Source organism: Anopheles funestus, chromosome 2RL (genome assembly GCF_943734845.2).
Source record: "Anopheles funestus chromosome 2RL, idAnoFuneDA-416_04, whole genome shotgun sequence".
Lineage (NCBI taxonomy): Eukaryota > Metazoa > Arthropoda > Insecta > Diptera > Culicidae > Anopheles > Anopheles funestus.
The window spans coordinates 1,110,952-1,134,263 of record NC_064598.1 but is presented as its reverse complement, the minus strand read 5'-3'; the positions used below and the strand labels follow the sequence as shown (position 1 = coordinate 1,134,263).

The window sequence follows — 23,312 nt, the reverse complement described above, 5'->3', positions numbered from 1 at the left end:
CCACCGCTCATTGCACTTTTCATCTGCACGTACGAAAGACGATGTACTTCTCTCGAGTATGCTATTAGGTAGGCATTGTTTTTATGTTAAAAAACATTTAACCACATGGCATACGGTTTGTTATTTTTGCGGTAGCAGTTGTCTTCGCAATAATTTTCTTTTTGCGAATGAAAGTTTTCATTTCGTGCTCCTTAAAAGAAACGATATTTTTGGTCTTTGTGATCATTGTTTGAGAGAAGCTCATTTAAACCATAATTCCTATCAAATTTTCAATTCCTAGATTAAAAAATGCTTCTTTAAATATATGTATCTGATCTTAACGTATTGTGTATACACGGTCTCATTATTTTAGACGGTCAGCGTGGAAACGAAGGAAGAAATTTTGAAATCAATAGATCTGAAATTTTTGAGGAATTGGGATGAGAATATACAGAAAAGGATATCTTAAACTAGCTAACTTCTGTTCTACTAGCATTGCTTTAGTAAATAAAGAAATAGTTTATTAGTTTTAACAACTGCATGGGTCTATTTTTCCCGCCGAGCCCTGTACCAAACGTCTGATAATTCTGTCAGCTGTCAGATGTCAGACGTTTCGGCCGAAGATGGCCGAAGTGTATTTTGCTGAAGCAGTGCAGATTTGACAGTTCACTTGAAGAAAAAACTGCATTCGTGTTGAAGTGGGTGAAAATCAAGAAAATAGGCGTATTTTTTCGGATTAAAATCAATTTACGTTTATCTACTATCTCGTATTAGTGTAAAAACTGCAAAGCACACAGGCATTAAGCGTTCAACATACAACAAAGGTATATAACCAAGCGTTTATCTTATCTAAATACTGTGTAAGGAATCCGAGAATCAGTGTTCCGGGAGAAGAATCGATTTTTCGCTTCAGCACAATTCGCGTCACAACGCATGTTGCGGTTCCGGTGATATGGAGTCCCCGCTGGTTTTATCAGTGAGAGTGGCAATGAATAGATATGTGCTATGCTATTGAAGCTAGTGGATATCTGAATAGCTAAACGAGCTCAACATCGCCCGTCTTGTTGGCGTGTGTGGAAATGTTTATTACACGTCGTTGACAAATACAGCGGAGGCCAGAAGACAAATTCCTCCTCCCGTTGGGGACGATGACGAAACAACCCTCTACCGCTTTCCCTTTGCATCACTACACTGCTTCGGTGGATGTGGTGAAGGGTGCTCCCTGCGCGTATTTATATGTTTTCTGTTATTGCAGCGGCAATGAATCATTTCCCTAGCAGTAGCACACCCAACGATTATTGCACATTATTAAGTGTATTTTGACCCGAAGCGTAAAGAGTGCGAAAGCTGCCACTGCTATAATTGTTGCAGTCGTTTGACACCCTCTTGAGCCATGTACGCGCGCAAAGAGGTAACGATGCGAGCAAGGCGCCCTATACGTTTGCGTGTAACTGAGAAACAAGCAGCGAACGATATGTTCCCACAGCAGCCAACCAGTCAGAAACAAACAGTGGCTGTTTATGTGCAGTTTGGGCTCTGACTGCTGGGACAGACAGAGTTAGTGCAGTGCAGTGTATGTGTCCAGCTTCATAGCTACACAGCAGCAGCAGCAGCGGGAAACGTTCAGAAAAGCAATAGGATAAATCCAAACATTAGCATGATTCCAATCGCCCCAATCCAGTAATGCAGCCGAAACAGTGCTATCGACGCGCGGAATAGCGTCACACGCCACTTTAAACACATTTGTTTGTCTCTGTCTCCTATTTTTTTACAGACTTCGCATATTTGATTCGCCCAAGATGACGGACTCGAAATACTTTACCACGACGAAGAAAGGTGAAATTTTCGAACTCAAATCCGAGCTCAACAATGACAAGAAGGAAAAGAAAAAGGAAGCAGTGAAGAAGGTACGGCGAAGGGAATTTCCTGGGCACCAAACTAACTATTGGAGCAGCAATTAATAACGCTTGTGTTCTGTGCCGTTCTTAATTTAAGGTCATTGCCAGCATGACCGTAGGGAAAGATGTCTCGGCCCTGTTTCCCGACGTTGTGAACTGCATGCAAACCGACAACTTGGAGTTGAAGAAGCTGGTCTATCTGTATTTGATGAATTACGCCAAGTCGCAGCCCGATATGGCCATCATGGCCGTCAACACGTTCGTTAAGGTAAGTATTTGTTAATCAACGTAACATTCTCGAATTCCTTTGCTCAAATCGATCTCTTTTCTCGTCTGTTCATATCGTGTATCAATCGATCATAAATGATTTTTTTTTCTATTCTGCTTTAATTTCTGTTTGTGGGGTAAAGTTCCATCATTCTGATAAAAGCTATTGTTTCATCTCCTTTGAAAAAGTACCCTCGTGTGCCACTAAGTAGCTGGCAATGTACCAGCGTGTTTCCTTACAAATTTAGGACAAAACGAAACAGTAACATTACTGGTGGATTGTTTCACCATATACATATGGTTGGGAAATTGTCTATTTTTGTTGGAGATATTTGCCAATTTTGAGTCGAAGCCAACGCACGCCCCTGGTATTAATACGATTAATAGAAGAAGAAAAAACAAACAAACTGAAGAAACTTTTTCTTGTAAAGTACGAGGGCTGGGGGCTTTACGGGGCTTATCGTACTGTACGCACGCTCACAATCGTTTCCCTGTTTCTAGAGCGCTAGCTATCTAAAGATCCCCCTCATAATAAATATGATAAAAGTTTGTTGATAACCGGTACGCTGTCCGGATTATTGGATTGCATCTAAAAGCAAGCAGAATCATGAATCACTAATGCAGTTACCGGGTATTATCGTATGGCCGTTCATTTGACTAACAATTCTTCGGTTGTTTCTGAACTGATTAATTTGTATCTACCCTAAGAAAGAGAGGTTTTCTTTCCATTCTCTTGCGTTACATTCATCATCTTTGCACTCTTACGTATTCGATATTGTTTTTGTATGTGTACTTTTCAATTCCGCCTGTGCTTATCTTTCCCATCTTGGATTGTTATTGTTTGAATAATTTCGATAATTTGCTGCGCTTAGAATCATTGTTATTCATCTTATCATTCTAATGATATGTTCACACTAATGTTTCCACATTTCTCTACATGCTTCTTATGACTGTTTCACTTGAATTTTTCTCTATATATTCAACGAATAATTACACGCTCATAGAACTAAACTTGGTATCTTTCTTTTTCTGTCTTGTTTTTTATCTTCCACCAATTGCTAATGCCATCGCTCCTCTCCTTTCGAAACAAACTTTACACATCTGTTAAATGAATCTTTTGCGTTACCTCTTTCTATACAAAAACTGTTTGAATCTACTATCATGATGAGATAAAACTGAATCAAATAAAAATATAAAATCTATGTATTTGTTAATAACATTGTTAAAAAAAACTATGTAAGGATTTGCCACATTCTCAACTCGTTAAGGTAATCAAATAATCAAAAATTTTGCAAATTGAGTTTTTAGCTAAGAATTTCTTATTATTAATTACCTTTTCGGTCGTTTGCCTTTTGGTTTACAACACGTTTTTTGGTTGATGAACTGTGTTGACTATATGAGTTGCATCGTTTCGTTATTTTTTTCTATCCTCCCTCCCGTTATTTTCAAACCGGTGTTTGAAAGTTCCTCAACTCTTGTTCGTATGATTTTGAAACAATTTATTGGATTCAGTTGTTTACTTGTTGTTTACGTGTCATTTGTTATTGTAGTTGACCATAGATATGAGCAAAACCCGTTTTAGATATTTAGAAGCTAGTTGTTGCACACTTATAGCACAATGTTAGTAAATGGTACTAGCCAACTTTTGTTTTGCCGAAATCAATGTAGTATAACGTCCAATAGGAAACGTACGGGGATAGTGTTGCTTACATATGGTTTTTTGCATTATTCTCCATTCTTGTATCGTTAGCAAATACATGCAATTTATTTATACCGTTTTTGCTTCAGCGCACATTCCCCACAGACAATGGCAGAGCACCAACTGATGCTTATGCAAAAAACAATCCCATTTGGATCGTGTTTGATTTGTGGACACTTTTACATTACCGAATATTGTTGTATGATTATAGTTTCATCCGAACAGATTTGTGCAACCAAATTTAAAGCTTTGTTTGAAAAAATGCTATTTCAATATGAAGAAGCTTTCTCTAGACCATTTCATGCATAAAACAATCTACTGAAATGTGTTTTTCCTTTCTCTTTCTGTATTATCAGCCTCTCCTTTTACATATGACGCTACATTAAACGCAAATTGTGATTTTTTTTCAAGTGTTTTTTTCAGTTAAATTTATGCAGTTCAGTTGTAATCTTGTATATACGTATGGGCAGATTTCATTAGCGGTCCATTGTGATTATATTTTCCTTTTTATCAAGAGTGCTTCTAGCTGTTTTCATTTGTTAGAACATTTTCGTTTTTTTACAATGGTTGCCGGTCCCTTAGACCTCAAAAAAATATAAATATATTTATATTGGGTGCGCTAACACGCTAGACATAGCTTCAAACAATCATTAACGTTGCTCATCTTACGCAGGATTGTGAGGACACGAATCCACTGATCCGTGCGTTGGCCGTGCGCACGATGGGCTGCATCCGAGTGGATAAGATCACGGAGTATCTATGTGAACCGCTGCGCAAGTGTTTAAAAGACGAAGATCCCTATGTACGCAAGACCGCCGCAGTATGCGTGGCCAAGCTGTACGACATCTCCAGCTCGATGGTAAGAAGCAGCGAAACTCTTCACGCATTATCATTCCTGCTGAACGTATGTTACACTATTCCCTTAGGTCGAAGATCAAGGCTTTCTGGATCAACTGAAGGATCTGCTATCCGATTCGAATCCCATGGTGGTGGCGAACGCCGTTGCTGCGTTGAGCGAGATTAACGAAGCTAGTGCGAGTGGCCAACCGCTGGTGGAGATGAATTCTGCCACCATCAACAAGCTTTTGACGGCGCTCAACGAGTGTACTGAATGGGGACAGGTATTTATACTGGATTCGCTGGCGAACTACACTCCCAAGGATGAACGTGAGGCGCAATCGATATGCGAACGTATTACGCCTCGATTGGCTCACGCCAATGCAGCAGTGGTGCTGAGCGCTATAAAGGTGCTGATGAAGCTGTTAGAAATATTGGCCGGCGACGGTGATTTCTGTTCGATGCTGACCAAAAAGCTTGCTCCTCCTTTGGTTACGCTTCTTAGCTCCGAACCGGAGGTGCAATACGTAGCACTGCGGAACATTAATCTGATTGTGCAGAAGCGTCCGGATATTCTGAAGCATGAGATGAAGGTGTTCTTTGTGAAATATAACGACCCTATCTACGTGAAGCTCGAGAAGCTGGATATTATGATTCGTTTGGCGAATCAAAGCAACATTGCGCAGGTTTTGAGCGAATTGAAGGAATACGCCACTGAGGTGGATGTTGATTTCGTGCGCAAAGCTGTCCGCGCTATCGGACGATGCGCGATTAAGGTGGAACCTTCGGCGGAACGGTGCGTGTCCACGCTGCTCGATCTCATCCAGACGAAGGTGAATTACGTCGTTCAGGAAGCGATCGTTGTGATAAAGGACATTTTCCGCAAGTACCCCAACAAGTACGAGAGCATCATTAGCACACTGTGCGAAAACTTGGACACGCTCGACGAACCGGAAGCACGCGCGTCGATGGTGTGGATTATCGGTGAATATGCGGAGCGAATCGATAACGCTGATGAACTGTTGGACGGTTTTCTGGAAGGTTTCCAGGATGAAAATGCACAGGTACAGCTGCAGCTGCTAACGGCGGTGGTGAAATTGTTCCTCAAGCGTCCTGCCGATACGCAGGAACTCGTCCAGCATATTCTTTCCCTGGCCACGCAGGATTCGGACAATCCGGATCTGCGAGATCGCGGCTTCATCTACTGGCGACTGCTGTCCACGGATCCGGCCGCGGCGAAGGAGGTCGTACTAGCGGATAAACCGCTCATTTCAGAAGAGACCGATTTGCTGGAGCCAACCCTGCTGGATGAGCTGATTTGCCATATCAGCTCGTTGGCCAGTGTCTACCACAAACCTCCAACGGCGTTCGTGGAGGGACGAGGCGCTGGTGTTCGCAAATCGCTTCCGAATCGCTCGGCATCGGCGGCCGGAGAAGAAAGTTCCGCTGTCCCGGAGGCCACCGTTATCCCCAACCAGGAATCATTGATTGGCGATCTGCTCTCGATGGACATTGGTGCACCGGCCGCTCCAGCCGCACCGGCTCCAGCAAGCAGCAATGTGGATCTTCTCGGCGGAGGTCTCGACATTCTGCTGGGCGGCGGTCCAACGGCTGCGTCGAACGATACGGCACCAGCGACAGCAGCTGCAGCAGGTGGCTCAGCTACGGGCGGACTACTGGGGGACATTTTTGGTATCGGTCCAGTTGGCGGTACCAACATGATTCAGATACCGAAAATCACTTGGCTGCCGGCGGATAAGGGCAAGGGGCTCGAGATACAAGGAACATTCTCGCGCCGGGCCGGGCAAGTATATATGGACATGACATTCACCAACAAGGCGATGCAGGCAATGACCGGATTTGCGATCCAGCTAAACAAAAACAGCTTCGGATTGGTGCCAAGTGCTCCGCTTCAAGTTGCACCCCTACAGCCGTCGCAGTCGGTCGAAACGTCTCTTTCGCTTGGCACCACAGGTCCGGTGCAGCGTATGGAACCACTGAATAATCTTCAAGTTGCCATCAAAAACAACGTGGACATTTTTTACTTCGCCTGCCTCGTGCACGGAAACGTGCTGTTCGTGGAGGATGGACAGCTGGACAAACGTGTTTTTCTGACCACCTGGAAGGAAATTCCGGCAGCGAACGAGATACAGTACAATCTGCACGGCATTGTCGGCACGGCCGATACGGTAGCAGCGAAAATGACGGCCAACAACATCTTCACTATCGCGAAGCGCAACGTCGAAGGTCAAGATATGCTGTACCAGTCGCTGAAGCTAACGAACAACATTTGGGTGTTGCTGGAGCTTAAACTGTCCCCGGGAAGTTCCGACGCAACGCTCAGCTTGAAAACGCGCTCGGTGGAAGTCGGAGCGATTATCTTCGCCGCGTACGAGCAGATCATCCGTTCACCCTAAAACAACCCATAAGGCATAACGGTATAGAATTAAGATTGTTATATTCCATTAGATTGTAAACGTTGGACAAAGATAGCCGTAACGTTAGACGACAGCAGCGTGATCCGAAGGTTGAGATCGTTATGGACATATGAACTCTCATACACGCGTCATTTTGCGCCAGTGTTAGCTCTTTGTTCGCAAAAAAGGCAATATTACATTGATTGTTCTGCCCCGTCACGCTATAATTGTACTCATGCACAGTGAAAACGAGCCATGAATTTTAGTAGTTTCGAATAAGCGTCTATCTCCCTAGTAACAACGCATACTACTAGACAAAAGCATCGCGTAAAACAAACCATATGTACCGCAAATCCACACATCGTCCGTTGTGACTAAATAAAATGTAATCGATCGATACAAAACTATATTACGCCAAGAATGCAGAGAGATCATATTGTTCCGAAACCTCCAGAAAACTTAGCATAATATGTTATGCAGAATATCTCATTATCGTGTGTAATTAAAATGTTGGCCGCAGACCATTTTGTTCAATAATTTATGATTTTGATTTTATTTCGAATCATCAGCTTCAAAACGCTGTCCGCTAACCTTCTAGCTTGTGACAAATTCTCTTCAAATAGCACTCAATCCGTTACCACGATCCGCTCACTGCACGCAACTAAACACACATTATAAATCGCTTTACAAACATGTTACGGTATTTGTTAAAAACTAAATAATTACGTGTTTTAAGATTGTTCGAGAAAGTTAAAAGTATGAAAATCAATGGTTGTGACCTATTCTCTCTCCTGGTGATTGCTCATTGCAATCTGCTCATCCTTTCTACGTACAGCTCGTACAGAATTTTGTTTTTAGTGAAATAATGTGGATTTTCTTCCGCGCTTAGCACCGGACAGTAATCGCCAAGGATTTCGCCGTTAATTGAAATGGTTGACGCAGGACTATTGCTTCCACTGTTGGCAGGAATCCGAAACGAACCAACACTGCTTGCGTTACTGTTGCTACTATTGCTACTGCTGGAACTGCTGCCAGCCATCACCCCAATCAGATGATGATTGTTGTGGATGGCGATTGCACAAGATCCGCCCGCGCCACCGAGCAAATGATGATGGTGATCGTGCTGCCGTATCTGCCCAACCACATGGGAAGCTCCAGCGGTGATCTGCTCTGGCAGCACTCCTCCCGCAATACTGTGTTGGCTGTTGTTTAGATGTAGATTATTGATCCGCTTCGACAGGGGCATAAATTCGTTCTGTTCTTCTTCGCGGGAACGTTTTCTGAAACGAGTTCATAACATACAATACGCAACATTCTTGCATATGTTTTATTATGCGATATGCGATGCGTTACATCGCTACTGCTACTGCGTAAATTGAAGCATAATGCATACGTCGTATATGCTGCGTATAGCGAAGGAGAGCGGCGGACGTAAGCAATACGAAACTCTAAATCCGTATATTACCTTGTGTCTATTGGGCCTGCCATTGTAAATTATGTTGAATAAGAGGGATTGATAATGCTGCCGTCTCATCTACGTTGCACCAGTAGTATTCAGTACAGTTCCGTTGTTTTTTCTTTGTCTAGAGGAAACAGAAATAGATAGAACAATTTTATTCACATCTTTTTTCCCATGCTGGCAACTATACTGTAATATACATCGCGGTTAGTTTTGTTGCCAATTATGATTGATCTAACATCTTGTAAATAGTTTAGACTGGAAGTTCCATAACGATTTTACGATTAGATCCATATTTAGCAACATAGTTTACTTGTTATTGTCATATCACACTCATTGCCACGCATTCGAAAGCCAATCAACCGCAACGGGAACCTTCTTGCGATAGTGTTAAAGTGATGTGATCAGATACAATTGTTACAATTTCGTTTCTCATTTGAGATACTTATATTTTGTTATAATTCTGTCTCGCCTCGAAATTCACACAAAAAAAATGTAAAACACTTACCGATATCACGCCGCCACTAGAAAGATTGCCGTCGCAGCGAAAACGTTGACCGAAGCAGTAGCAAGTGCTAGTAAAATGCAACAAATAAACTATATTTATGCTCACGCAATGCTTGTCTTATTCCATCCGCACAAACATATGATGTTGCAGAACCATTTGTTCTGACATGGGAAGAAAAAAGCTAAAATAACAAGAATCATGTTAAAGCATATAGAGTGGGAGGTATGAACATTTGTGCATCATTTGATGACTGGTTCCCAATAGTGAATTGACAATAGACACGAACCCAGTTTCTTCCATTTTTTAGTTTACGAGAAGAATTGAGCAAAAGCGTAATTTTCGCAACTCTACAACTTAACTTAACTTAACTTAAACAACTTAACAATACTCTTTCTATGCTTCTCATTGACTAAGCTGATCGTTAAACTACGAATAACGGGTAAACCCCGGAATGGGGTGGCCTTATTGAATGGCCCTTAAGTGTTTGCTCGTATGAAGACTCTAAATTATATGAAAAGTATAATATGTGTTGGCAATTCCTCAATAGTTCTTAAGTTTTGCTGAATAACCCAAAACGTCAATAGAATTAATGTTTTCTCAACCTGCTGTCAAATCTGCTGTGATGGTACAGCCTTCTCTACGCCACTGCCTCTGCCATGGTACTTGTTGTTTTAGCTTTTTTCATGCCAATGTCAGAACAAATTGCTCGGTAACATCATATGCTTTTGGAGGAGAGAAATAATATGAGTGTTGCGTGAGCATAAACATAGTTTATTTGTTGGTTTCGTTAGTAGTTTGCTGCACCTGCTGTCAAAGTTTGCCCGTGTCTGTATCGTTTGTAGTGCGTACAACGTTGGCCACTTGTTACCTGTTAGCGCCATCGAGATCATAAATGCTACCAAACCCAGCTATCGCTCCGCTCCAAAGCTACCTGATGTGAAACGGGGATCAATCGCAATGCCGTCGTTAAGTTTTGCGACTCATAGCTATCGGTGAACTGAAATAGTGTCTGCTTTCGGCTGCTTTAATGTGATTTCGTTCAAAACACCAACACAACCCAGCACGGGGAATAGAAGATTGGCGACAGCTATGGTTTTTGGTTCTGTGATCATTTCCTAATGCTAATGCGTGGCACTAGTGCATTTTTATGCATGAAAAGAATAGTGAATGCATAGTGCGCTTCTACTGTGGGTGATAAAGTTCGTGAAGACCTGTTCTTCATTCAGTGTGCAATAGAGTAATAAAAGAAAACATTCAAGCCAGAGGCAAGGACCCATTTTCGTATGGATTAGCAATATTCGTAACTGACCTTCGAGAGCAACACATTAATCTCTCATTTAGCTGCGACAGTGCCGGCATTAGTCGCAAAATCATCGTCCAAAAGTACCATCAGCAGTACATAACGTGCAACAAGAGGTACAGCGACCCAGCAGAACGGTGAGTGAATCCATTTTTTCCTAATATAGTAAACAATAACAAACCGCCTGAGCGATGAGTGGAAGCAGCGCCAGGTTAGATGCAATTTAGGAGCATTCTTTCATTGGGAATAGATGCCACGTTACCATCGCAACTGCTCTGTTCAGAGATCTTCCAAGCTGTGTTCATCATTAGTAAGGCTAAAGAAAGATGTAATTGTACAAATAAAAAAACATAGAAAAGGTTTTGGGGCACTACAATTTATATAATTGATATACACTTTGAAGCCAGAGTGTCCCAGGTTAGGGTACATTCCTGGTGTGTTTGTTTTTTTAAATACAAATATTGCATCTTCTCCCATATGCACCCTTTCTTTCTACCTCATAGACGGCGACGTCATCCAGTATGTCGTCTGGTTTCATCAATGCGTTAACGTTTTATTTTTGTCATCCGCTGGCCGCAATCTACCAAGATGTGGCGTGTAAAAACAGTGATTTGATGTTGTATGTGGTACGCATTTTTATATCGTGTTTATCAGTTTTGCAAACAATAGGATCATGAAAAAATATTGAATGTATGTTAAGGTATGTATGTATGCAAGGTAAAAGACCCTTTGGTTTGGCTCCAAATTTTGAATCCCTTTGCTAAAGATCGGGACACATTATCCTAATAGTAAAACGAAGCAGCATTTTTTTTAATTTGTCACTGCTTTAGTTGGTTAACTATTTAACCAGACTATGGTCCAGTCTAAATGGTAGTACCGTTGATGCCACTGGGACTGCGAAATGCTATATAGTTAAAAAGATTTATCGAATAAAAATCGTTTTTAAACGCATCTAAGCATTGTATTGCAGCTTTTTTCCGCCGCAAGCATAAAAGAAAATGTAACATTGTTTTCAGCTTCTGGGCCGCTTTATAATACGGACAAAAACAACTCTCCGGACCAGCAGGTGAGGTGAATGGAATTAGAGCGAGCCTGAGCGAAAAACGAAAGTGAAACTTTTGATCTTTCACGACAGCGAAGATGAAGACGATCGAGCGCAACGGTCTCGAGGTTCTCCTGCTAACGACAACCGATCTGTTGGTCTGTGATAGTGTTTTCCAACGTGTAGCTACGTCTAAGAGCTAGCGTTGTGGTCGTGGAAGACGTGAATCCGCGCGTCCGCAGATCAGCGTCGACGCTGGGGTTTTGCTGTTGGCGTAACAAAGTCTTTCGTGGTTGCAAGCAGCGTGCGAAAGTCTCGCATCAACCAATTTGGAAACAAGCGACAAACAAAAGAAAAAGAAACATTGCGCCACGACTAGGGAAGGTTCGTTTGATCATTTGCAAACGGTCTTACCGTAAATATCGTTTGTGGTAAAATCAAACCTGCAGCTACTGTAACACTACGGAGCATTGCTACTTATGATATTTAAGCACCTGTTGCCTTGCTGCCTGAAAGTGTTTCGGGACAGGGCTGATAGAAATAATAACGGAACGAAATCGCCCTAACTTCCGTTAAGAAGCGGTGGAATCTAACGGTAGACAAAGACAGCTGATCGTTCGAACGTTCTCCTGCGCGTAAGATACCAAAGAAATGTAATTGAAAGGAAACTAAAAGAAATATCAACGGTGGTAATCGGAGAAAGAGAGATAGAGGGCAAAAATCAAGACCTAAACAACACGACCACTTCGTTTAGCACGGTCGAACCGTGCGGGGTTTGTGGTTTCGAATAGCGGCAACATCGTGGATTATATAAAACTCTCTCCACTTTCTAAATTTTCTTTCTCCCTGTTGTACCCGCACACCACAAAAAGGCGCTGGGTTGCGGAATGGAGGAAAGGGAGGAGGTAAAACTGGCCGCGCAAAACATAAGACATTGGCGTGGCATAGCCCTGGCCTGGAGCATACCATGACGACGGTTGGCTGCAGTGAGAAAAAGGGCCACGATACACACCGAACCACACCGAACCAGAGAAGAACTACGAGCGAGAGCTTCAACGCATGCATCGTGAGGAATATAGTGGTGTGAAAAATGCGGCATGACTGTGAAAAGGTGCTCCACTCACACTACTACTGCCACTATGGTCGATTTGGTAGATGGGAATTAAAAGGGCATTATTCCTCAACACAGCGGTGCACTATTATTATATCCACATTCGAGCTTTACTTAAGCTTTAAGGCATCAAACGAAGCGATTGAATGCAAGCTACAGTACGACATTTTTTGGTTCGTAACTTATTATTACATTACATTATTGACAATGGTTGTTGAATGGTAAATAACAACTTCAACGCTAAGCATCAAGATTAGACATTACCCGCCACGAAGCCTTCCAAAACAAAAGACTTCAACGGCAGCAGCAGCGACGAACCCTTCGCGTTCTGATAGAATAGACCTATCGCGTTCTTGGTAGCTTTTGTTGGTTTGTTTTGCGATATTCCTCATATCTTTTACATCCGGTTCAATACTATATGGCTTTGTAAAGATGTTTGATATACCTAGTAGAAGAGTACATAATCACTTTCGCCGTTAAATTAGTGCTACATTTTTTTTCTTACCGACAACCAAATAAACACGATTTGTTCGCTGTTTGAAAGCTATCTGCAAATAATATACCCATTTTTTTCCTCGTTTTGTACACGATGTCGCTGATTCATAATCATTTGCTAAAGGTGTACGTACTATCAAGACGCATACACGCGAGTAAGTCGTTCGCTCAGATCATCCGGTGATGGTGATGGTTTATGTAAACATTAGATTCGTTGTGCGTAATACTTCACCCTTCACCTTCCTTCCCTGCATCTTCATCCACCGCTGCTACTAGCGGTGGTGGTAAGATCCGAGAGTGATACGACTACTAACGAACTACTACACACGCCGTGCGTGTGTGTATGTCACATGTCGGTAAACAATGGTGATTTCGTTTCCATGGCGAATCGCTTTTAAAAAGTTGCTGCGCGATCTTGATCACCAATGCTGAGCGAAGGTTTATGAGGATCGCTTCTCATATTTCTTTTAGTATACGAGCATAAAGTTGAGCAGAAGAGACGTTATGAGCTCATTGATTGAGTATTATATTGACCGTTAAAGGATAGGTCGGGCTTACTGAAGATATGCGTTGAAGATAAATACTAACCGTTCTCAATAGAATAACGATTGAATTTTTGCCGGTAAAATGGAATCTGTTGTACTAAAATAGCGACGTTCCAGCCAGGGGTTCAGTGCGGCTCTTACCTCGACAGGAGCACATTGTTTGCAACAGTAGGCTACGTCTTGACGGTTACTACAGCAAAGGGAAAGCATAGCAATATACGAGCTTTTACGAAGCAACGCGTGTTCGGCGCCTGCTATGCTCTCTCGATATGTTTTAGCTTTCTGCTTCGTGGCTATCGACGACGACGACGACGACGACGATTGCGATGATCATCGCAGCTACATCCGCAAACGCGGAACCCCGCTCTGGAAAACGGCCTCGCGGACAACGACGTCATAGTGGTCGGATCCGCGATCCGGGTCGGTCGTGTAGTTTTGAGATTCGCAATATTTTACGGCTTTGATCCGTGTACGGGGTGCGTTCAGCTGTTGGTGTGTTAGTTGTGTACCCTATGCATGTATGTGTGTGTGTGTGCCTGTGTAGTGCCTTGCGACTGAAAGTAGTTTCACTATCGATGTGAAAGCATTCGTCCTCTCTGACCTGCGCTACCTGGTGGAATGAGCTCGTTTGTTGTAGGATTTCTACATTGCTCGTGGTTTGTGCCTTTTGTTGTGTTTGCTTAATGCTAATTAAGCTTGTGGGCAAGAGCATAAGTTTGAAGAATTTCGTGTGTTTTATAGTGGTGAATTTTGATTCGAATCAGATATTGTAGATGATAATTATAAGTTTAATGATGGGAATAAGAATTTTTTCGAAGTGCAGTGAATGGTGTGTGATCTAAAAAACATGGAATCCCGTGAAACGATCGGATCGATCTACTCTATCTGTCTTGATGTTCACATAGCAACGATTAATAGCCAATTTTGTGGCCTTTGCAACATAATAAATATCAGCTGGTTTATATAAGAAGGTTTAATAAACAAACTTAAACAAATTTAAAGCACAGCAAAAGGTGACAGTGGAGCAAACGGTGACTAACTTTAAAGCGGAAATACAGCATATTGAAGAGAAAGGGTTACGAAATGCAATTGAGATTTGATTTCACACTTCCCAGCACCTTCTCCTGTGCCCGGTGACTTGTACGGTGGCAAAGTGAGTGAAAGGCAAAACTCATGTATCTATGACATCACTAATGTGTGAAAACTATATCTGCGTAAAACGCTCTTAAACGCGCTTAAAGATCGAAAGTGATCGTACGATAATAGCAACAGCATAAGCGCACATTTGAGTCGTACAAATGTGATCAGTTCTGTTGTTAAAGTTAATTAAAAGTAAAACGAAAATCCCTGTGCCTAGAGCGCACCAACCACCAACACCACGTTGGCATTGGCTTAAGTTATTCTTATTAAGTGGTGTGATTTACAATAGCTCGACTTGATAATTTGTATAGTTGCTTACAGTAGTGCTACGTATACACATCCTTTTGCACACAATGTGAAGTTGTAAAGGGTTTGAAACTGTTTTCATTTGCATAAACTTTACACGCTGTCGTCAGTCCGGGCCGCCGCCGCTAGCAAATGGAAATGGAAATAAATGTGTCCTGAAAGTAAAACACGCTGTTGTTGCCACCGTCATCGTGCGCAGCAATGTGAAATCGAGTGAGAACTACCTGCCTGTTTCCCGTTAGCGATTCAATGCTGCTCGATCGATGTTTCGAAGCTAAAACGGAACCTGCGATCTTTACGCATGTGACTACCATACCATTTAGTTAGTCAACTTCACGCCACACAGTGACAGGCGCGCTAGAAACGAATGTGATGCGAAGGAACGCATACCAGATAAAAGGGCAAATACAACGAAAAAAAAAAAAAACTATAATCGTTAAACGGTTAAACGGTCAAGCTGGAAAGTAAGCCAAGCGTTTGTGGACAAGAATATAAATTGAATTGAAAACGTTTTTTTTGTGTCCAAAAATCCACGAAAAAAAACAGACTTCATGAACGAATCTAGTATTGTTACGGAGCGGAAAGGAGTAGAAGATAAAATGGACGACAATGAAAATTACATCGAGGTAAAAATATAATACCCGCAAAAGGCACAAATGTAACATCCAGTGCAAGCATCGTAAAATCTTTTTTACACACATCCGTATTAATATGTACATAATTTTCTGCTTTTCACTTTCAGTGTTCGAAGATGAACTTTTCCCAGTTCACGAATCCATTCGCTGGACCGAATCAGTTCGCAGCAGGAAAATTTCCCCAGAATCTTACAACAACAGGATCTAATGGACAGGTGAGAACACTAACTGCATGCTAACAGTTTTCCGTCGTTTCAATTAAATCCAAAAAGCTGGATGTAAATTTCATCGCATTACGCGTTTCCATGACCTGGGCTGGCTGACACGATGATGTAAAAGGTCTGAGAAACTGGCTGCTTATAGGACGCTGAAAGCAGTGCCCGAGAACAAAGAATTGGTGGCACACATTCACACGGGAAGCATTTTATGCTGCGATCAGTGTTTGCACGCTGAACCCCAGTGTTAAACGTGACTTCTGACTAACGAAGAAAAGATAACTTTTTTTTTTCTCTCTCTTCCATGACTTGTTTCTCGATCAATGCTGCCGTTTCTCATCATCTTGAAACACTTGGTGCAATGGTGTACCATGGTTTGCCTGGTGGCTGCATTTGAAGAGTGATTTCAACGCGAGACATAAATCGCAAACAAGAAACCCTCATTCGGTTTTTGCGTGATGTGGATGCGAGTGCAATAATGTGTACACGTTGTTTGGTTTGGTTTGGTTTGATGGATAAATCTACATGCAATCAGTCAAGGTTTTTGGGGAACCGTTAAACAACAGATAGAGAAATTGTGTGAAGGCTGCTCTAGAGTCCAATCTCTAAAGCTAATGGGTGAGAATCATAACGTAAAAATTTGATAATTAATGTATGTTAAACTATTCAACTATTCAAGGAATATCACATTCTAGCTTTTTAATGAATGCTATCTTCTTTGTTTTATGCAAGAAATAAGAGATCTATTTTACATATAGGTAGTAATATATTTCTCTGTATGATGGTAATTCACATGATAGGAAGACAAGAAATAACTTTCATTTTTATTTGAACTCAACACAACTTGCGGGTCTCTCTCTCTCTCTCTCTCTCTCTCTCTCTCTCTCTCTCTCTCTTTAAGTTTCTTTCTCTCAAAGTAAATAGTAAAAGTAGATCTTCCTACACAGCTAGATCTATGAAACCGAAAACACCTTGAACTGCAATAACGAATAAACTGAAATTCATCTTATCATTTTCTTCGCTATATAGAAGTTTGTAGTTTAACTTGCAATTTGTGAAAAGATTTTGTGCAACTGTGTTCACCTAGAAAACAAACTCATTTTCTTTGTTTATGAAGCACTAATCTTCTATTATATGCCATAATCCAGTGTAATAAATGCAACCACAAGCAGTTAATATTTAAACGATCGACCAACTCAACCAGATAGATGGAAGTTACTCCTCGGGCTAAACATCACATAAACTGGTTGTTGAGATTGAATTGCATTGGCCCGTAATAAACTTTGGCAGCCTATACTCTTTTTCCCAACGGTTTGTTGGTTGGCTTTGCCCAATGCGTGGTGGTTACATTACACATTTGCCCATTTCCTTTCAGGTTCCTGTTCGTTCCGGTCTATCTTTTGCTCATTGCCCCCACCACCGCCACCGCGCCACGGACGTGCGCACCACGAGTAAAGTTCATTCCTCGAATGAGAGAGAAAACTTTCACTTTTACTCAAGCTTTTTGTCGAGCCTCTATCATCGATGGTTGGGCGCACGACGGGGCTAGCGATCATCGCTGGTTGCCGTCCGTGGTATGATGGGACATGGGAAAGAAACGGCCGAAACGGCGAAAACAATGAGGAAAGCAAACCAAACCGTGGTTGAAAAGATCATGGCGCACTTGGGGCTATCGGATGAATTCATTTTCATCGTGATGGAAATCTTCAGGATTTAGGTTGTTTTGTGCTTTTTTCGTGGAGAGACCCTTCGCTAGAAAGCCTATGCCAGCCAGCTTGCATTACTGAGCGCTACAGACTGCTAAGCAAAATGGTGACTTTTGGGGAAACTTGGTTGAAAGTGAATGTCATTTGACTTGCAAGTCTCGTGCGGATACATCCGCTTCGGCGATGGAATTGATGCACTTTGACCTTATGAATCGAGCTGACAAACTGGCTTGGGAAACGACATTTTAATTGAACCAGCACCAGATACGCTACGACAGTGTTCGATACATGTCTGCTGGTGGTATTTGAAAGAACACATCGTTAGAAAACACTGTATCCGTTTGCCACACATGTTCTAATCGATATAAACATTATTTTAGGTTCTGGGATTGGTGTCCGGAGGCGAGGGAGCTATGCAGTTCCTACGACCAGTGGATGGAACTGCCGTTAGTGCGGCTTCAGCCATGTTCCATCAGCAGCAATCGCAGCATGGGCAAATCGTAACGACGGCCGGTATGCCGCACCCAGGAATGGCATCTCCAGCCTACATCACACTCCCGATAACGATGCCAGGTGCAAAACCGGGCGACGCTCAACAAACCGTCCAGATTCAGGTGTTAAACCCAAACCCGCTACCGTCGCAAATGAGTGCATCGGCAGCCGGACAGACGGGTCAAACAGGTTCAGCGCAATCGGGAACACTTCAGGCACCGAAATTTCAAATGGGTCAAATGCAGATTCCCATTCAGGGGTTTCAGCAGGGCACAACGGTGCTTACGGTCGCCTACAGTCCCCAGGACGAGGAAGTCCTGCATAACCAAGGGCTGCCGGAGGGAATGACCATAGTAGCTGCACTGCAGCCCCAAGACTTGCAGCTACTCGCTTCGCAAAATCCTGGTTCCACCACGATTCTGCAACAGCAGCAGTCTAATCTCTCCTCAAACAACGCATCGTCTCCCGGTGGTGTGAAGATCGACAGCGAAAATCCGCCTCCTTTACGGCAGATTAAACAAGAATCTCCAGCCATCTGGAATCAACCGACGCTGGTTCCGACATCGATGCATTCGACCAGCAATCTTATAGAAATGGTGCAGCAACAGCAGCAGCAACATCAAATACATCATCTTCATCAGCAGCAGCAGCAACAGCAGCAGTCACGCCCTCCGCAAAATCTCAATCTGCAGCCATACTTAAAGTTTAACAACAACAATAACAACGGCACAAACTCAGCGATGACGACCATCATGAACGGCAGCCACGTTCTGCAGCAGCTAGTGCTACCATCGGGGGTGACGATAGGTCCCGGTATCATCAAGCAAGAGGTAACGGACGAACATTCGAACGAAAATACACAGTTCGGTCCGGCGGACAGTACGGGCCAGGGAGAGAATGGAACCGAAGGCTCACCGGATGCTCGCAACGTAACGGGCATTAATGGGCGAGAGCATGAAAACCAACCGGGGGAAAATGGTGACGGCACGGGTGGCAATGGAACAACTCCCAGCGGGAAGGTCCGTAAGAAGCGCAAGTACAAAACGAAACCACCGAAGCCGAAGCGACAAAAACCGGGCCAGGTGCACATTGCAACCGCCATCGACGGGACGGTACTATTCTGCTGCCCAGAATGTCACATGGCCTACCCGGAGAAGGAATGTCTCGAGCAGCATCTAGTGGTGCACAAGATCGAGCGGCGGTTTATTTGTGATATCTGCGGTGCTGGGCTGAAGCGCAAGGAGCACCTGGAACGGCACAAGCTGGGTCACAATCCGGAGCGGCCGTTTATATGCAATGTGTGTGAGAAAGGTTTCAAACGAAAGGAGCATCTCAATCTGCACTACGTCATACACAGCGGTGTTAAGACGGAGGTAAGTACAGTGCTCAGATCAGTGCTCATACTCGATGGACTGAAAGCTTATCTCATTTTCTATTTACTTTACGTTAACTCTTCTCCACGTTAGATTTGCAACGATTGTGGGAAAGGTTTCTACCGAAAGGATCATCTTCGGAAGCATATAAAATCGCATCTTACCAAGCGGTTGAAGGAAGAAAAAGCATCCAATCGCAATAACAACAACAATAATAACAACAACAACAATAGAAACACAACTAATGGTGCTAACACGACGACAACGACCTTAGCCAATGGTACGCCAAGTACGTCGATAGCAACGTTACCGACGAGCATCCCGCCCGGATTGACAATAACGACTGCCAGCGGGAGCATGCAGAGTGGAGCAGCAGATAATGTAGATGCGACTGTCGGTCAATCAGCCGCAACACAGCAGAATTCATCGACCCAAAATCTTTTACAAAGTGCAATAAGTCTTCCTCAAGGTGTAACGATACATGTAAGTGACATACTACAGGTTTGCGGGAGAGAACAAACCTACAGTAATACATCTTTCCGTTTGCAGGTACCTACCGCGGATAATCAAACGCTTCCGGTCCAGATCTCTTTACCTCATCTGGTGGCACAGCAACAGACAGACACGGACGGCAGTACCAGAACGGTGCTCGTGTCCAATTCACCCGAAAACCTGAACCACATTCACAGTACGATCAGCACGACCACAACTACTACCAGCTCGTCCTCGTCCACAGCTGCGTCGACTGCATTATAATGACATCCTGGCAATTGTAGGCAACCGGACACGACGCATGTTTCCCTTTCGATGTTGTATAAAGAGCTGTTCTCTTTAAGTTCCTTCTCGAAAGAGAAGCGGAATGTGGGAAACCGGCTTTGGTTACTCTGAAATACTCACCGTGTCGTACACGACCATTAACGTCGTGAAGCGTAGTGTTAGACCCCTGGACTAGAGGCCAGAAGCTGATACCTATTTGTGGCATTTGTTTGTTTGCTTCTTTCGATTGAAGATGTCCTTTATCATGAGTCGACGAAAGCACACGCTTGCAAAGTTGTCCTTTCGCGTAGACTATCTGTTTTGTTCATCAACGTTGATCGATTGTGAAAACGTCGTGCTTCGCCTTTGTACGCCTGTTGCATTGTTCGTTAAACGATAGTTTTGCTATTTTATGTTTAAACGTATTTTTTTAAAAAAGTATTTAACAGATTACTAACTTTTAGCACCGTGGCGACTCATAAGTATATTTATTTTAACGCAAACACACATCACACTGGGCGATCGTAGCGTAAGCGATCGTTTGCACATAGAGAGTCGCAACCATCCATTAAAAAAGGTTAGATGCTCCAAAGCAATGTTTTGTTTCGCCGATTTTTGAGCGTTGGTTGTTTTTCCCATTTGTTTTTATAGTAATTATGTGTTTTTAACTTATTGGCACGCATCGTTCCGCATGATGATGCGCTCTTTTCCCGGACCAGCTTGTAAAGGGTGCGTGATAACATGTGTACAGGATTGTTTAACGAATGATATCGGACAGTATAAGGAATGCAAAGGGAATCGAAACGCTGGAAGCAGTTGAAATGAGAAGGTGCCTCTGTAGAGCGCTAGGGAATCGTTTAATACTCTTTCCAGTTTTTACTTTTTATACGTTTATATGTTTCTTCTTCTCCGAAGGAAACCCCGCACAATAAGGAACAAGTTTGTACAATGAGACATTGTATATACGTGTAAGAAAAGATGAGTATAGATGATTTCATAAAAAAGATGAAAATAAAAAGGAAGTATTATATTTTGATAACACGCTCGGTGTTCGTTTTTATTTCCTTTCTCAAATCCGTTACGATAGTTTCAAATGTGGGGAACGAGCGTACGCGAGATAAAAATCTATTTTTTTACCACAACTCCGCAACAACGGAGCATTGACATGCTTAAGTTCGGTACCGTCCGTTTTAACCTGATTTAATTTATCTTTACTACACGCTTCTACTTTGAAGTCTAAATCTTTCAATCCACGCTTAGCTTCGCCCAACAATGTACGTATGTCCGATAAGGCTGATAGAAGGAACAATCTACTATACTTTTTGCCACATCCTTTTGGACCCGAAAACAACGTTTGGACGTCCGTTTTCATTGCGCCCAACGTTTCATTGTTCGTCGGAAGCTGTTCATTACAGCACTCACTAACCACGGAAGTTACTGCCATAAGTTCTGTGTCGAAAATGACGCTTTTCTTGAGATTAACGCATATACCAAGCATACAGTCGACTGCTTCTAATGCGTCTTCATGTATATCTCCTAGAAAGTACCGATATACGAATGAATAAGCCGCTAGCACATTGGCAATGTTGTGCCGCACCGACGGAGAAGGTGCGTCGTGCAGAATGTCGGTTAGCTTGGGGATGTTGTTTGATATCTTAGGACAAGCTTCAAACAACTTCTGCTCCTGTGTTGATGGTTCTTCGGCTGTCTGTACTAAATCCACTTTGTAAGCCTTTGTCCACCAAATGTTTGGATCGGGCAGCATTTTCACGATATCTCCATTCTCGAGAAACCGTTGAAACTCTTCCTTTTCGCCGTCAGTTAACCGATCCCACACTTCAGCTGCATTGTCCAAATCGATCCCCTTCAATCTGCTTGCCAGTTCATCCTCCTGTTCCTCATCATCTGAATCAAGTTGTTGATCCGCATCTTCAACGTCGGATGCAGCTCCTGTGGATGAATCGTCGTCATGCATTGAGTCCATCTGTTCCACTCGTTGCAGTATTTCCAGCATAGTTTTGCTAGGTTGTGCGGCATCAGCATCAGCTTTCCGTAGTGCTAGCTCTTGAACGACATTCTCACGGTAAAAGCCTTCCGAGCATTCCAGATGTTGTTGTGCTTTGTAGCACTGAACGGAACAGTACATCATGTTGCACCTCGGGCAGTTGTACTTTGCTTCTTTGGCTCCACAGCTGCGAAGGAAGAAACCGGAGCGAATCTTAGTAAATCAGGCATAATGCTGTTGATGATCGAAGCGCACATTTTGCAAACCTGTCCATTCATTGTAACTGAAATATGTATGCTTATTTTAGTAAAGTATACGGTGCACGACGTTTGTTATTGTGGCAGAAAATATGATTTTGACAGAAGGCGGAATTTTCTTCAAATATTGTAACCAACTTTCTGTTTGATTCAAAAGAGTTTTACTTTACATCGAAACAAATATTAAGATATAAAGATTTTTTAAACCAATAAGATTGTGGATGGCCACAGTATTAAAACGTATCACGTGTTTGAATTGAAGTTTCTGTCTACATTTTTATTGAATTACCATGCAATGCACAACAATTCCATTTGGCCATAGCAGTCATCTGATCATTTAGCTCATTGCTATCATCTGTTCTGTATTTGATCAAGCTATGTATTTTGTCCGCAATTGCCGATAACAGTCGCGTGGAACAAAAGTGTAGCGTATTGAACGATTCCAATTTTGGCAATTCATGTTCGTCGATGCCATTTTGTCGATGAACGATTGAACGACTTTTGTGTTGTAAATGTACCGGTAGTTTTCAAGCAAATCGTTACAACATTACGGCAGTTGTTTTGATGTTAATTGTATTATATATCATGTATAAAAATGCTTCAACATATGCATATAATTCCTTCTTGACGTTTCCACATTACCTCAGATCAGATTTCTACATAACTTGCAGCAAAAAATAGTTGTAAACTTTATAAAACGATATTTACAACGATATTCTAAAAAATAACTAACGTACTGCGAGTGTACATTGCTAGTTGATAGTCAAAGGTAAATTATGTGCAAATAATTGTGGTAGATCCGAATCCTGCAGCGTAGTTTGTAATGAACTGTCAAACGCAGTTCCAAAAAAAGACCGCAAACTATGAGCT

General features: G+C 42.6%; 4 protein-coding genes across 7 annotated transcripts; 2 read left to right on the top strand and 2 right to left on the bottom strand.

The window, feature by feature from the left end:
* Positions 1-616: 616 nt before the first annotated feature.
* Positions 617-7,504, top strand: LOC125762020 (AP-1 complex subunit beta-1). 3 transcript variants are annotated; one of them, XM_049423685.1, is made up of 6 exons: positions 617-803; positions 1,754-1,886; positions 1,975-2,145; positions 3,386-3,412; positions 4,517-4,702; positions 4,770-7,504. In XM_049423685.1, exons 2-6 carry the CDS (start codon positions 1,779-1,781, stop codon positions 7,095-7,097), a joined length of 2,820 nt encoding a protein of 939 aa, XP_049279642.1. In that variant the 5' UTR covers positions 617-803; positions 1,754-1,778; the 3' UTR covers positions 7,098-7,504. The 3 variants fall into 3 exon arrangements, with proteins under 3 accessions (XP_049279642.1, XP_049279640.1, XP_049279641.1); XM_049423683.1 differs by lacking the exon at positions 617-803 and adding an exon at positions 872-1,659; XM_049423684.1 differs by lacking the exons at positions 617-803; positions 3,386-3,412 and adding an exon at positions 928-1,659.
* A 117-nt stretch (positions 7,505-7,621) lies between these two features.
* Positions 7,622-9,250, bottom strand: LOC125762036 (uncharacterized). Its single transcript, XM_049423722.1, has 3 exons — positions 9,065-9,250; positions 8,563-8,680; positions 7,622-8,377 (listed from the first exon to the last, which is right to left on the bottom strand). Exons 2-3 carry the CDS (start codon positions 8,583-8,585, stop codon positions 7,900-7,902), a joined length of 501 nt encoding a protein of 166 aa, XP_049279679.1. The 5' UTR covers positions 8,586-8,680; positions 9,065-9,250; the 3' UTR covers positions 7,622-7,899.
* Positions 9,251-9,670: 420 nt separating this feature from the next.
* On the top strand, positions 9,671-21,219 carry LOC125762023 (dual specificity protein kinase splB-like). Of its 2 annotated transcripts, none has more exons than XM_049423691.1 (5): positions 9,671-10,501; positions 15,746-15,853; positions 17,940-19,424; positions 19,518-19,907; positions 19,974-21,219. In XM_049423691.1, exons 2-5 carry the CDS (start codon positions 15,755-15,757, stop codon positions 20,178-20,180), a joined length of 2,181 nt encoding a protein of 726 aa, XP_049279648.1. In that variant the 5' UTR covers positions 9,671-10,501; positions 15,746-15,754; the 3' UTR covers positions 20,181-21,219. The 2 variants fall into 2 exon arrangements, with proteins under 2 accessions (XP_049279648.1, XP_049279647.1); XM_049423690.1 differs by lacking the exon at positions 9,671-10,501 and adding an exon at positions 13,954-15,629.
* On the bottom strand, positions 21,206-22,591 carry LOC125762034 (zinc finger HIT domain-containing protein 2). The gene is made up of 2 exons (XM_049423720.1): positions 22,441-22,591; positions 21,206-22,372 (listed from the first exon to the last, which is right to left on the bottom strand). The coding sequence occupies exons 1-2, from the start codon at positions 22,461-22,463 to the stop codon at positions 21,259-21,261; spliced, it is 1,137 nt and encodes a 378-aa protein (XP_049279677.1). The 5' UTR covers positions 22,464-22,591; the 3' UTR covers positions 21,206-21,258.
* Between the last annotated feature and the right edge of the window lie 721 nt (positions 22,592-23,312).